The 15,727-nt window shown below is 39.6% G+C and overlaps 1 protein-coding gene across 5 annotated transcripts; it reads left to right on the plus strand.

Annotated features, from left to right (window-relative positions):
- Nucleotides 1-1,347: 1,347 nt before the first annotated feature.
- On the plus strand, nucleotides 1,348-15,281 carry stx3a (syntaxin 3A). Of its 5 annotated transcripts, XM_026999333.2 has the most exons (11): nucleotides 1,350-1,717; nucleotides 4,478-4,552; nucleotides 4,775-4,874; nucleotides 6,230-6,304; nucleotides 6,422-6,492; nucleotides 6,659-6,767; nucleotides 8,868-8,941; nucleotides 9,332-9,466; nucleotides 10,262-10,372; nucleotides 11,496-11,620; nucleotides 12,269-12,305. In XM_026999333.2, exons 1-10 carry the CDS (start codon nucleotides 1,688-1,690, stop codon nucleotides 11,580-11,582), a joined length of 867 nt encoding a protein of 288 aa, XP_026855134.1. In that variant the 5' UTR covers nucleotides 1,350-1,687; the 3' UTR covers nucleotides 11,583-11,620; nucleotides 12,269-12,305. The 5 variants fall into 5 exon arrangements, with proteins under 5 accessions (XP_026855136.1, XP_026855134.1, XP_026855133.2 ...); XM_026999335.2 differs by lacking the exons at nucleotides 10,262-10,372; nucleotides 11,496-11,620; nucleotides 12,269-12,305 and adding exons at nucleotides 10,494-10,604; nucleotides 14,477-14,954 and having other exon boundaries at nucleotides 1,348-1,717; XM_026999332.2 differs by lacking the exons at nucleotides 11,496-11,620; nucleotides 12,269-12,305 and adding an exon at nucleotides 14,874-15,281.
- Nucleotides 15,282-15,727: the final 446 nt, after the last annotated feature.

The raw sequence follows: 15,727 nt of genomic DNA on the forward strand, positions 1-15,727 counted from the left end.
ATTGCAGGTCAAAGTTGACAAGCATTATTGTGGCATACTCCAGAAAATGTCTGACCAGTACACAACTCAAATTCTTATAGTTTTTAGAGGTTATAATATAGTTGCACCATTTTCTTTTTTACATCTGAACTTCTGAAATCCCCACCATTATATCCAAACCATACATGTGTTAAATTGAAACCCAGTAGCGTGCAAGTTACCGTTTATTATGCCAATTGGATCCGGTGCTCCAAGATGGAATTTGGTACCCTTATATCCAAGTGAAGGATACCCCCCTGCCTTTAGTTTTTTGGGTTAAAAAAATGTTCTTTAGTTGAATCACCACACACCTGCAGGAGTTGTTTTTCTGCATCACGCTGTCCTTGGTGAAGACAATGAACATTTCGCAGAGGCTTACAGAGAGGATGGCCACTGCATTGTAAGTCCACTTTATAGTCAGTGTAGGCTCGTTGATTGGCTAATGACTGTGTTCTGTTCTTAGGGAAATACTAACATGGCTACTTAAGGAATTACAGATTACAGAAACTAAACACAATGCCGCGTTAAAATCATTTTCCTTTTTGAACGCGACATTATTCTTTGTATCAATGAAAAAAGGAAAACGAGGAAACGATTTTGACAGTTGTCGCCGCCAGAGGACGCAAAAACCTAATCCATTTGAGGAAAAACGGAACGCTCACCTCTGACATACCACGAATAGCGTGCACAATTAACATTTAATTGGTAGTAGTAAATATACTATGACATTTGAAAATATAAACAAGTACATGTCATTGCCGTCTTATAACGATAATGGCACAGGCAGATGTCTCGTTTACTCCTCTTTAGTGATGGCCCTCACACAGTTATAGACAGAGTGATATTTGTGGTGCTTGCTTATCCGCTTAGGAGATAGGTGGCAGGATGGTTTGTTCATGGGTTACCATGGGTTTGTTCATTGTTAATGAATACCAGCTCTCGTGGCAAATGGGTGTAGTAGCGGCCTATAAACATTGATCCAAGATTTAGAGTACACTGAGACAGACCACGCTCGGTTCACAGAGTATGTTGGGAGTCTGAAAGTGATAGGCAAGTCTAGAAATAATTCACATCGAGGCACCCAACACATCCACCCACAGATGGCACAGCAGCTTCATCTGAAGAATGTTAGGCAAATTTCCATACGTGAGCTTGCTACCTGTCAGGTGAAGAACCTGAGAGCAGAGTGTGCCCTTTAAGACATTGGACATGAGCCCACGCCGTCGGTATACACACAGGTAGGCTACAACAACAGGGCGTGTCTGTCTTTACCGTCAAGCGCAAGGGGTTTGCATAGGTGTGAGGGAGCATGCGTGAACAACGCGCATTTTGCGTTTTAGAATGATTACAAAGAGAGAGAAAGAAAGAGAGCGAGAGAGAGAGAGAGAGAGAGAGAGAGAGAGAGAGATTATGCGTATACAACCCTTGTCTTAATCCTATGAGCGGATAGATTTAGAGTAAAAAAACTACTGGTTTGGAGCAAAACAGCCATATTTTATGGACCATTCGCGGAATAACTCAACTTCCAGCAGCGTGGGAGAACAGGTCGAAACTTTTCTGGCTGCTACGGGATTCGCTTCGCAGATGGCCCTTTAGCTAGCTGCCAACCCAGCTCCTCCGTTTTTATTTATTCAATACATTGTAAATTGTGAAAGCCGTAGATACAGCGATGAAGGACCGCTTGGAGCAGTTGAAGGCGGTGAGTGGAGTGATTAGATTATGTTTAGATATTTTACTCGTCGACTGAAAGTGGAAGTTTTATGAGTCGTTATATATACTGTAATAAACGTTACTACATAGCACTACTAGTTATATTAGCTGTGTAATTCGATGGCCCGAGGTTTTTGCGTATCCCATTAAAAAGACGTTAAAAGGTCTGTCATTTTATCGAACTCCACAGTAAAACCCAGAAGCCATTATCTGACACCAGGTCCGGTGTAAAAGTTTAATTGATTTAAGATAACCTATTATAAATTAACAGTTATACCCAAAAGGAAATATCAACGACGACGGCAAATGTGTCACGTAGCGAGGTTTATAATCGCTGATCTAAAATAGAAATAGTTTTTTTTCCCTCGATTTTTCTCCCTGTGTGTTACATCGCCTATTGGACAGAGTCAGTAAAAAATGGCCTGGATAACTGAATGAGCAACCAGATGATGTGGTCAGCTGACAGGAGTGGTGGGGTGGTAGAGGAAGAGGCATAGAGTTAGAGATACGCATTAAGGTTATCATGATTTAACGACAGCATGGATGTGCAATACTCAGAAAGGCCAGTACACACGCACACCGAGAGATCCTAAAAGCGAAGCAGGATTTGTTGCTGTGGTGACGGTCAAATATTTCCCCTATTGCCTTTGTTACATTGAGTTCTAACAATAAGCAAAAATCCATGACTAAAAAGCGAATGTTTGTGTTGGGGTGTGTGCACAGGCGTGCGTGTGTGTGGGTGTGTGCACAGGTGTGTGTGTGTGTGTGTGTGTGCGCGCGCATGTGGGTGTTTAGTGTTATTTGCATAGGTCAGAGATGAGTTTCAGAATTAAAAGTAATACAAAGAGTTATCTTTCCTCATTTTACTATCGGTATTTCTGCTTTTGGATGTTTTTTTTTTTTTGGTGGGCAGCATAAATAAGTTACAAGGCAATGTGTGCATCTGGGTATGTCAATGTGTGGGAACAGTGTTTGTAATATTGTATAATTAGCGTTAGTCTCTATGTTTTTATGTTTCTCTCCATCTCTCTACCTATTTCTGTAATATTTAACCTGCTGGAGTGGGTGTATTATTGTGTTAATGTTTGCGTGTAAGTTTGTTTTGAGCACACACACACACACACACACACACACACACACTCCTCTTGTAAGAATTGTAAAGAAACTGGGACACTAAACAGCTGAAGTGTGTGTGTGTGTGTGTGTGTGTGTGTGTGTGTGTGTGTGTGTGTGCATGCACGCACACATGTATTCATGAGTACACATGTGTATTTACACATTCTGTGTCTTCCCACTAATAAAAACATCATATTTTAAGTGTATTTACCTTTAAGTGAAACTGTTCATCTGCCTACACTTTATATCTCTTTATCTTTGTACACTTAAAACATATTTTCCTGACACATAACATAACTCACACAGAGCATTCTTATTTTCAAGAATCCGTACATAAAACTCAGTCATACACACTGCTGTGTAACGTTGTTCTAGTTTTTGTTGCATGAGAGGGAGTGACATGTTAAACTACTTTTAAGAGAATCCTCTCTCTCCCCCTGCCTCTCTCACATACATTCAGCCACCTCAGGAAGTCTTGTGTAGTCTTATCTCCCTGCCTCAGCTTTTCCACTACACTGTGTGTGTGTGTCTCTTTTTGACCTTCACACAGGCCTGTTCTGTTCCCAGTTTTCTAACAGTGCTCAGCAAAATTAGCCTTGGGATCCTTTTTTGAGTAATTGTCACTTTCTGTTATTTACCTGAGGTTGTATGGAGATAGTTTGCTGAGAAATCAAGATGATAGCATTTCTGTATTATAGCATTATTTTTTACATTTTTGCAATCATTGGCTTGATTTAACTGAAATCTTTGTGCACTATAAACCTAAAAATCAGCTTTAGTGAGACTAGATTAGCTGAGTGTGTGGGGATGTCTGTGAGTGCACATATTAGATTATTACAATGTGCTTCAGGGAGCCGTCTCACCAAACTGATGACAGGAGAGTAAAATGACACAAGCAATGACAAAGTATCAAGTCTCTTGGACTTCGAACCCCACCACTTGTGGTCTGTGTTGTAAAAATAAGTGCTCACCACTAAGTTCCTTACATGTGTGTTAGCTGATTTTTGTTGCTCTATGCTAAATCATTTTTGAAAGCCCTGTCAAGGTATATTTCAAATGAAAGGAGGCTGGAAGTTGTCAGCTGTTAAAAACTGTCATATTAATATGTTCAGGAAGCTCACATTAACAGTTTCAAGGCAAAGGGATTTATTGTTCATGTAAAGGCTCAGGACATAAAACAAGTGCTGACATGTGGCAGTCAGAGAGGCATCATAATGAAGGCGTCTTCCGCCCTCCTCCTGGAGGTACCAATCTACGGATCTTAGTTTAATCCCTAGTCTAACACACCTAATCCAGTTAATCAAGGTCTCAGAGCCAGTTTGGTTAGGTGAGTGCTGCAGCAAAAGACTTTAAGAGGGTAGCTTTTCATGGAGCACTTTGGAGTGTTACCCTTTGACAGAATAAAACAAAACAAAAAACAAACAATAAGAAAAAAAGAATGTTAGTGTGTTCAGATCACCTCCCCCTTAGAGAGCTTTACTATTCATCAGTCTGTCATGAACAGGAAATGCCACATCATGTTACTAGCGATTGTTGCTTGCATTTATTACAATTATAATTTCATTTTAAGTTAGACATGCATATCTCCAATTCAGCATAGTGTAGTCTCTTTTATTTCCTTTTGCTTTAACAGACATGTGATCATGACGATGAAGATGTTGAGATTGCTGTGGATAATCCTGCCTTCATGGACGAGTTCTTTGGCCAGGTAATGCACTTTTGTGTCCTCTCAAAAGCACAATTTAGTATGAAAAATATACTTTCCGTAAATTAAAGATGGTTTTTCATTTGAAGTCGTGATTTTCAAAGCAAAATTCCCACTCTGTGGCCTGGAGTCCAAAGCAAATGTTAACCTGTGTGAACAAATGCATCTGGACACAGATCATTCAAATGCATCTTGTGTAGAAGGCTGTGTGTTGGTTTATTTCAGATTGAAGATATCAAAATCAGCATTGATAAGATTGATGAAAATGTTGCTGAAGTGAAGAAACTTTACTCAGTTATTCTGTCTGCACCAACATCTGATCAGAGTAAGACACACAGAGCCCTACAGATACACTCCACACACATGCGCAAGCAGTGGGAAGGCCAGTTTGGTTCATCACAAGTGTTCAAATCACCATGTAAATAATTCTATTGCCCTGTCTCTGAAGTGTGTTAATTTGGGTAATCTCTGTAAATTCATCTAACAGCGCATTCAGTTTAAGTCCTGTACAGAGCTGTACCATTCATCTGAACATACATTTATTTAAACATATTTTAAAAATTAAAATCTATGTGTAACTTTGTGAAAAACACCAAAGCAGAAGAAAGACTGAAGAAAGTCTAATGTCTGACTAGCTGACGGCATATTTGCTTAGCCTAACCTAAACCTTAGCTGTCACATGAGGAAGGAGCCCACACAGGAATGGCTGACTTGACTGCCTGCTCATGCTCAGCTTTGCTGCCTGCCAGTATTGACAGTCAACAAAAATCTGCTATCAGATAGTCAACTCCCTTTTAGTACAGCACTGTAAAGAAGAGAACTTATAGAGATTGTAAAGATTCTAGTGGATGATAATAATGTTGTAATAGATTATTTAAGCAGGCTAAGGTGTCTTTTTAAATCCTAATAGCAATTGCTAAAGATAGATGCTCTGAGGGAAAAGCTGAAAACAGATCTGATATCAGCTAGTGAAAAATTGAGCATGGCCTGGTTTGATATATGGCATCATCTGTACTTCCTGATTTTTGCATCATTGATTAGCCTTTCATTCTTTAGTCTTGTGTTCTACAGGAACAACCCTTATAGGAATGCCTCAGCAAAACCTTCTCTTTACAACAAATGAAGTCAAATAGCTGAGTCATATTTGGTGTTTGAAGTTTTCTTCTTAGGTTTTTCACTGGATTTACAAAGCTAATGTAATAAATAGTGAAAGTCTGTCACCAGGTATTTTTTTTAGTAAATACATGTCCTAAATCTTAATAAAAATTAATTTTTTGAATAGCAGTGATAAGTACATATTTACAAATTAAGGTTAATAGTTGAATATTAGTGTCATCTTCATAACTTCCTATATTCTGAAACAATTCTTATATGGAGAATAGGGCATAGAATAAAACAGAATTATGTGCTAAGGAAAATATTCTGGTTTTCCAAGATGGCAGCCCTATAAGATTAACATTTCAGTTTTGTGAGTTTTTTTTTTTGTTTTTTTTTTTGAGGTTTTTTTTTTTTTTTAAGAGAACTATAAGTTATATTATGCCCTAAACTATATCAGCAAACGTGCATGACCCTTACCTAAGAACTGGTTTGAAGCAGCTGTGGCAACATTTGTTCTTTGTATCTTGGCATTAACCAACACAAAATACTAAGTGTACTTCTCATTGTAATTCCATTTTGCAGAAACACAAGATGACTTGGAGGCCCTTACTAATGACATTAAGAAAATGGCCAACAACGCTCGAAACAAGCTGAAGAGTAAGTTTATCTTTTATGTGCATTCTTTGTTGTGTAGTGAAAGAAATATGTAGCAAAATGTAGCATGTCTTTAAATATGTTTCTTTAATGAATGTGTTCGTGCATACATACGAGCAGCCATTGAAAGGAATCTTGAGGCAGATGAGGAGCAGAGAGTGTCAGCTGACATGAGGATACGCAAATCACAGGTTTGGGGATGCCTTCTTGTTTTGTGGCATGCACACACACGTATACATGCACATACATACATGCATGCCCCACACACAGACACATACATGTACACCCATGTGCACACTCACTGAGAAACACACATATACATCCACAGAGATATCATATCAACTCTTTTCCTCCCAGCATGCTGTTCTATCTAGAAAGTTTGTGGATGTGATGACAAAATACAACGAGGCTCAGGTGGACTTCAGAGAGAAGAGCAAAGGACGCATCCAGAGGCAGTTAGAGATCAGTGAGTCCAACACACACACACGTTTAATTCACATAACTAAGCCATTTTGGCATGGGAATGGTATCGGTTTAAACTCTAATGTTTATTCAATTTCAGTTTTAAACACCACATCACTAAATGCCTCTGTGTCCTTCCTCATTACAGCTAGGCGAGATATACAATGGCCCCTCTTCTTGATGAAATGCATTAACCATAACTGCTTTTCCTGTGCAATCTCTAACTGTTTCCTCTCTTGCACTTGTGGTATGAGAGTGTCAAACAGACTTTTTTTTTTCTAAACTGTTCTCTATCTCCATCCCTGCCTCTCAGTTTCTAAATCACATTCTTTTAGCACAGACCATGTCTTTGTGGGCTGAAGTTCTAGGTGTGCATGGAGAAGATGCCATGTATGAATGATGGGTGTGCACCAGGAATGTTCTAGCTAAGGGGAAGGAGTTTCAAGTGTTTCTCTCAAACCTAAGTGTGTGAGTGCAAACTGTGCCAACAGTGAAGTGGTTATAGTTTGTGGAGTTAACATGAACCTGCAGGGGGAGGTGGGGGGGCATGTTGGCTGGTGTTAATGGCAGTGTCTGCCTCGGGCAGTTATGTACAAATAGGAGTGGTTTCTTGCAATCTCTATTGGGATACCAAGCCAATACTTTACATGAAGCATAACATGTAATATACACTGGGTCAAACACTGACAACAGAACCACAGAACAAGAGGGGGTTAAATACCTGTGCTAAAAATGAAAAAAACTAAGAGCAGGTGTGACGAGAGCAATTAACATGGTAAGTTCATGATGATGGAAACAAACACACACACACCCGCCTTCATACGCACACACGGGGAGGAGTCTAGGAGAGAACGGCCATGCCATGATAGGTGAGGCTTTCACCTCCACGCAGGAGTCTGCGGAATGCTCCGACTCCACATCCGAGAGAGCCTCCAGGGGAAGCTCCTCTATGCCTTGAGAGGCAAGCGTGCGATCAGATCCTGCATCCAAGCTAAAGTTGCAGTGAAACTCCTGGCCCTCAGCATAGCTCTCATCATCTTGGGCCATGGAGGACTGGTCGACCACCATAGTGTCCGACCCAGAAACCCCAGGATCCTTTTTTAACCCCTTGGGATACTCTTCCTCATCCAAGCAAGGACAGAGTGAGCCAATATGGAGTACAGGCTCCACTTCCAGGCAGAGACAAATCCTCTTGGAGGACGGGCTGTACTACACAAGAGGGGTCAAAAGCAGTACTGTCTCTCTTCTTCCCCGTCTTCTTTCCTGAGGGGGTGGTAGAGTCGATTCCTTCCCCTTAGAGCTGTTGAGGGGGGTGCTAGAGGGAATCTTTAGGACACTACGAGGGGCTTCTAATGGGGCTTCACCTGTCTCATCTTCATGGAGGAGCCTCTCCAGGTCCGTGCTGCTGCAGGTCAGCCTTGCATCCCCAATACTAGTAGTGTCCTTCCCGAGGTATGTGTCCAGCGTGTTGGCAGACACTTGAGCTGCGCTTCTCTTGTCCTCACGTGCCTGCTCGGTGTCCTCGGGGAGCAACACCAAGTACTCGGCCTCTGCTAGTAGACCTCGTAATGAAAAGAAGGCGCGCTGCATCTCTTGGCAGCCGGTGTTTGTGTAACAAGACGTCATGAGGGAGTAGGATGCCGAGGCAAGTCTCCGTAACGAAAAAAGATGTTTATTGACAATACAAACAAAACCGAAACCAAAATGTGAAGAACAGCACAAAACACACTAAGTCACACACTAAGCATAGGAACTAGCAAAACCAGACAATACTTCACGTGAAGCGCAGCATGTAATGTACACAGAGTCAAACACAGACAACAGAACAACGGGTTTAAATACCTGTGCTAACAATGAACATAACTAAGAGCAGGTGTGACAAATCAAAACAGCTCATTTATTTTATATTCGTCTTAAAGGGGCAGTAACAAAGACAGTCTGTTCTAATTCTAAGCGATGAGGAGAGGTTGGAAAATGATTGTGTAAAAATGAATTATACCTGGTTTTGGATCGTATATAGGACATTCAGCCTTTAATCTTCCCATGAAGTTCAAGTGTCTTAAAGAGTCACACATTTCCTAACACTCCAACACTTTGTCTCTAGCTGGGAAAGCCACAACTGATGAGGAGCTAGAAGAGATGTTGGAGGGAGGGAATGCAGCTGTTTTCACTGCAGGGGTAAATAATTGTGTGCGTGTGCATGTGCCCAAGTGTGTATGTGTGTTTTTATGTGCGTGTGTGCATGCTGAACATGTTTACATGTGAAGGCATTTTATCTGTTTGATGGTTTCCATCTGATTTTTCATGTGTCGTTAAGCTAAAGGACCACATCTGTCCTTCATTTGATAAGGAAGACCTTGGTGGGATTTTTAATCTTAAAAAAGCATTAAGGGGTTATAACACATCGGCTGGTTGTAGAACAAGACTCTTAGGTTGTGATTGTCATAACTCCCTCACATTCATTTTCACCTTTAATTTGAAAGAGCACTGTTAGTTATTGTCATGACTTGAATGAAGCCAACCTGCTCTGTGTGTGCGTGCGTGCGTGCATATGCATGCATGTTTCAGATTGTAGATTTGGGGATCTCCAAGCAGGCACTAAATGAAATTGAGTCACGGCACAAAGACATTGTGCGTCTGGAGGGAAGCATCAAGGAGCTGCATGACATGTTCGTAGACATCGCCATGCTCGTGGAGAGTCAGGTATGTTCTTCCAGCCCATCGCTGGGGCCTACCATCCTATCGTGCCATCATTCAAACCCTCTCTGTACACATCACATAGTCAGTCCCAAAAAAAAACATCTTTCCACCCATCTCTACAAATGGACTTCCCTGCGCCTTGATGCCTCGCTTGGTCCTGAACTCTGACCCGTTGCTTGGAATTTCAGCTGATCTATATCCTGCTGTGAGTTTCCCCATCCAGGACTCCTCCCCCTGACATGTCGTGACCTTGTCTCTTGGCCACATTCCTTTTTTACTGGTAGTATAAATGGTAGTTAATGGTAGTTTTTACCATTCACATGGTATATTTATTATCTACAAAACATAGCGTTGATCAAGTTGCCTTTATGTTGCTTGTTATATGCTGTCTGAGGAGAACAGCTGAGAGGTAAGAGGTTGTATTTTAGGAAAGTAATGTAAAAATGCTGCCATTCTGTTATTGGACCAACGTGCGTGTGTGTATAAGACAGAGTGCTAGATACAGATATTGACAGTGAATTTCCAGTAGCATGTTGTTAGGGCATGATGTTGGTATGTATGATTTGTATGGAATAGAGTGGAATGATTTTGGAGAAAAAAGATCTTATTAGAATTAGATTTCTCTACATAGCAACATCATCATCTCTAAATAATAAACAACTATATATATATATATATATATATATATATATATATATATATATATATATTAGTGTGTGTGTGTGTGTGAAGTCTGTATATGGATGCATGCAGATGTGTGTGTGTGTGTGTGTCTGATCTAGTGTGTTCGTGTTTCAGGGTGACATAGTTGATAATATAGAGGTGAATGTATCAAAAGCAGTGGATCATGTTGCAGTGGCAAAGGCTGAAACCAAGAAAGCAGTCAGGTATCAGAGCAAAGCACGGAAGGTATGAAAGCACACACACACTCGCACACCTTTCTCACACACTAACGCGCTGCTGGTCCTCCCTCTTTCTCGTCCTTTTCATGCTCCTCTTTGACCTCCTTCCTTGGCGTGCCACATGGCAGGGTGGCATGATTGACAGGATCGAGAGCAACATGGACCAATCGGTGGGCTTTGTGGAGAGGGCAGTGGCTGACACTAAAAAAGCTGCCAAATTTCAGCAGGAGACACGGCGTGTGAGTGGCTGAGAAAGATTTGACTCGCCCCTTTCCTCCCGCCCCCTCTGCCCATGCCTTTCCACAAAACTCTCTTCCTTGTGCCATCACTATGCACCACCCCCAAAATATATATCGTGCGCACACACACACACACACACACACACACACACACTCACGGACACACACGCACGGACACACACGCACACACAAACAAATTGTTTTATGCCTTTTGATTGACAGCAAGTCCCTAACGTGATTTAACTGGGTACCATATAAAATGAATTTTAGTTAACAAGCATTGCTCTAAAATGAGTTTGCATTTATGTTGCTGAGGTACCTCAGCCCTGCCTATTCCTCCACCCACTTTTGTTTAGAGCAACAGAAACCTGCTACAACCCTTCCAGCCTGTATCCATAGAAATTCTCTATACCACTCCATTACAGATAGTTCCTGCTGCAGTAGTTGTACTGCTGTACTTCAGTGTGAGAAATGCGCCCACTGGTGGGGCAAATTTGAAACTGCACTGCATTGTCAAAAGGGTTTTGGGACTGCAATCTTTATAGAACACACTGATTTTTCATGGTTTTTGCTATGTTTTAAAATAATGAGCAATTTTTAATGCATATTGTTTTTCTGAAATTATTTTAGAGTGTCCAGGTAGGTCAGTACTTTGTTACTCTGGTTACATTATGTGTAGTGGTATTCTGTTGCATGTGGTTTTAGTTGAAGATGTCATGGTATTGGTTGAACTGCCAGTTATATGAATTTTTGTTAATACAGAGAGCTTATTATGATCAATCAATTTATGATCTGAAATTAATCATTTCATGTGTGTGTGTGTGTGTGTGTGTGTGTGTGTGTGTGTGTGTGTGCGTGTGTGCGTGTGTGCATGTATGTTTGTTTTCACAGAAAGTTTTAATTATCGTGTGTGTAGTATTGGTGATTCTTGCCATTATTGCTTTGATATTAGGTCTGTCTTTAGGACTTAAAAAGTAAAAACAAAAAAGCCATATGTCACAAATATCACCTCTCTGGTGAGTAAATATTTAAAAACTCTGGTATACATCTGTGTGTGTGTGTTGAAAATGGGAAGTAGTGACTACAGATGTAGGAAGGCTGTGTGCATGTTAGTGTGGTGGCAGGTCATGTGAGTAATGCTTTAGGTGAAGCTGGGTTTCAGGTGCATTTTCTAGTGCTCATTCTCTCTTCTTGGACATTGGGACAAAGGTTTATCCTAAATTTGGAGCAATATTTGATATTTATTAATGTGATATTTATCATAACACTAGGGATTATAAATGACAGGTGTGGGTGCTAGTATAAGGTGCATAATGTTTTCTAGTTATGTGTGTTATAGCTGTTATAGCTCCTATAGCGCATCTACTAGAGCAGGTAGAGCATGGTGCTAATGGCATCAAGCACACATACTGATATACTGATAAATGTAAAATCATATTTATAACTGAAATATTACAATTAGAAAATATGTTACTTTTGATAGAAAAACCGAAATGCTGGAAATCGGATATTGCCTAAGTCTAGTTGACACCTTGTCCTCTTCATTCAGTGTATTTCTTTCCTATGGTTCCGGTGGGTTGCCTGCTGTAATTATCTGCTTATTGGAGGTTAAATGTTGTGGATACTGATTGTGCCTTGTCATCTCTCTCTTTCCTCCCATGTAGAAAATTATCATATTGGGTGTGGTGTGTCTTGTGGTTGTGGTTATCATCATTATCATCATCCTCACACAGACACTCTGAGAACATGCACCTACGTGTCACCACACGCACCCTTCAGCTGTGTCCCCGCCGTGCTTTCATACATCCCTGACATCCCTGTCTCTATTTATAATGCTGTCCATCTTCAACCCCTACTAAAAGTCAAGAGGTGAAACAGAAGACAAACACCCCCATCTCCCATCTGCCAATCTGCCCCTTGCTCTCCATGTCAAGTGGACAACGACTCCAGTGGATGCCTAAAGCTGGGCATATCATGAAGGGAATTTGTTTTGGAAAATGGACAGGATCAATACCCAGAAAAGAAGGATTTTATTTAAGTATGGAGAGGAACATAAAGACCTAAACATTTACAAATTTTAGAGTGTATTTTTATAGTGTGGTGTCAAAACGGACAATGCCAAAGACTTTGTCCTTAAATGTTGGAATCTACAAGTGGTCTCATACTTCTTTCTTTAACTTATTTTTCTATTTAAACAGTTCTTTACCCCACATTCTCCCAAAGACATCAAACTTAAGAATTAACACCCATCATTTCACATATAGTGACCATTTCACATCACTGAGTGAAGAATGAGACTGGAGTGTATGAAGCAGGAGTATGACCTGCCTGACTTCCTGCCTTGAAGTGCTCTCAGTGCAAACTTGTTAGTTACTGATTTGAGTGAAGAGATTCTAGGTGTTGTAATGGACACTTCTTGTGTTCAGTTGAACATCTGTTGGGCTGTACACTGCTACACAATATGGTATGGATTTTCTTAGTATGATTCCAGGGATTGTGAATCGAAACTCGTCCCCAAAGTTCTCAACATGACTGCATACAGTGAAATGGATTTGAAGTGTGCCTACCTTTTATGTGTGCACAGATGAGCAAGAGAGAGAAAATCCACTGTTTTGGTTACTGACAAATGCCTCCCTCCATACTACAAATATCAGTGGTCTGGCACTGTTGTACTTTGGAGAAAATAGAAAACAAAGCACAGCATAACATTTTGGACAATTCTTTTGTGTGTGAAATGAACTTTTGGAATTCGTGCGATTAATCCTCAACATCCTGAATCGGAGTCATTACCAAAATCTATGGGATCAAATAGCCCTATTAAGCAGTTATTAATCAGTTTCCATATTTGAATTAAAGCCGTATATCGTGACGTGATCAGTGGTCTGCCAGTTTGCATCGAATATGTTCTCATTGTCTCAGTTTTATGGTCATTTTAACATTGGCTAATAAGTATAAAAATAATGATTGTAAATCAAGCAATCAAATTAGTAATGCTGTTTGCCCAGTTGGTAATGGTCATTAGGTCATCCTTAACTAAGACCAGCCACTAAGACTGATAAATGATTTACATTAGGTTTAAATAATTATTTTGTGTTTAAATCTTTACTCTTGTCTGTGTACACCTAATACATCATTTAATGAATAAATGAGTTTGTAATTTTAAGTGCTGGAGAATAAATAAATGAGTGAAGGAGTCTATTTAGCACAATAGAAGGAAGATGACCTCTAAAACTCTACCCAAACGAGCCACACCTCTAAGGTAGGAGACCTATAAGGAATTTGGTTTAGAATTTTTTTCATTTAAACACATTTTGAGTGACTGAATATGTTAAAGGAACAATGAGCTTTGGGACAGTGAGATGTGAGATGCTGGAATTTTCCAGGAGCACTTGCCTATATAATAAGATAATTGCACTAATAATAAGAATATTAATAATAATAAGAAGAAGAATAACACAATTTTTTAAAATGATATGTTATTTCTATAGTAATTATATATAATACCCTAATGAGTTATCATGGACAGCTATAAATCTAAAGTACGGTAGAAAATGTTTGCATCGTATCATGTAGGCTACTAAAAACTAACCTAATATGCGTTTATCTGTCCATCTCCTTTCTTCTCTCTCTCTCACACACTACCCTCACCCAGAACATCTTATGTTCCTTTGTCTTTTTCCTTTTTCTCATTTACAGAATATAATGATACATTTTAAGATTGTTATGTCCTAAACTCATGATTGAGAAATAGAATTTTAAAAGCAGCAGATGCTTTCCTCATAGTGTTTTTGTTATGTTTCGTCCTATGTGTCAGGTCTCCACCATCTCTCTTTGTGCGTACTTCTAACCTCTGTTTTTCTCTCTGCCCGTAGAAGAAAATGATGATAATGTTGTGTTGTGTCATTCTGGGGATAGTTGTCTTTTCCTATTTATACAGCTTCTTCTCATAAAGGTGTGTTTAGAAAAAAATGCATATGCTGTTTGTGTGTGTTTAAAATGTAAAAAGCTCCTTCACAGTAGTCTAGAGGATAATTTATGCAAAACAACCTCTTAAATTAATCAACTGTATGTGTGTCTGTGTCTGGCTGGCGGGCTCTGATTTACACTAATCTGATTAGATTACATTTAGATTGTAATTTTGAGAACTCAAACAGGCTGAGAGCTCACTTTTTAATTTTCAAGTGTCCTTTTGGGTAATATATCTGACTTGATGCACAGTTAGGCTGCACATGCACCCTCTATGATGCGTTCAAACATTTACCTTTCCAGGCTCCCAGAAAGCCCACCAGAAGGAACCCTTTGACTCAGCTTGTTTCATCAGCCACTGTCTCCTCCTGTGGGGTTTTGCCTTTGAAATATCTTCTAGTTTTGTTCTGCAGCTTTAACATCACCCTTACATCTCCCCATCTTCCAACATGAAGACAAACCAGCTCGGTCAGTGTATTCACAATTATGCTGTATGAAATTTTAGACAACAATCGAAGTATAACTGACTGAATAACTAAAACAATATCAGTTCCTCAAAAACCACATTCAGTTTCAGGGATTTTTGTGGGAGTGGGGGTATTTTGAGTCAATTAAGAGTTGTGTATGTGAAATATCTTTGTAGAAAATAAAAATATAGAAGTGCTTGCCAAAACCATGCCATGTTTTGGTGTGGCTCTTACTGTTTCTATGGGCATGTGATGTAATAAACTTAATGTCAAACTACTATTAAATCTTTTTTGTTTACTTGTTTTACATTAATCACTTGTTCACTATGTTGACATGGATTATTTAATATTTGTAATTTGCAGTAATATGAACAACCAAAGATAGATCAATAGCATCTTTTAAAACAATGAAAAAACTGAAAATTTATAGTTAAAATTATGATCACTTCCACCTAATCCCCTCCATATATCCTCCATCATCCTAGATTTCACAATACATTGTTAATTTAATCCAACAGGTAATGACGTTTGCGTTTTTCGATCCTGGACAATTATTGGTTAATCTAATAATTCCAGTATTCGGCCAATAAATTATGTTTCACACATCAAACCTTCCATTGTCATTTACTGGTTCTATAATAAAAGACACTAGGCGGGGTTAATCCGAGAACTATAGAGAAGCGTGGGTGT

The sequence above is a fragment of the Electrophorus electricus genome, chromosome 12, assembly GCF_013358815.1.
Source record: "Electrophorus electricus isolate fEleEle1 chromosome 12, fEleEle1.pri, whole genome shotgun sequence".
NCBI lineage: Eukaryota > Metazoa > Chordata > Actinopteri > Gymnotiformes > Gymnotidae > Electrophorus > Electrophorus electricus.

Coding starts and splice junctions, on each gene's coding strand:
- stx3a (XM_026999332.2), top strand. CDS start 1,688: ATGAAGGACCGCTTGGAGCAGTTGAAGGCG. Junction 6,493..6,658: donor TGAGGATACGCAAATCACAG/GTTTGGGGATGC, acceptor TTTTCCTCCCAG/CATGCTGTTCTATCTAGAAA. Junction 9,467..10,261: donor CCATGCTCGTGGAGAGTCAG/GTATGTTCTTCC, acceptor TTCGTGTTTCAG/GGTGACATAGTTGATAATAT.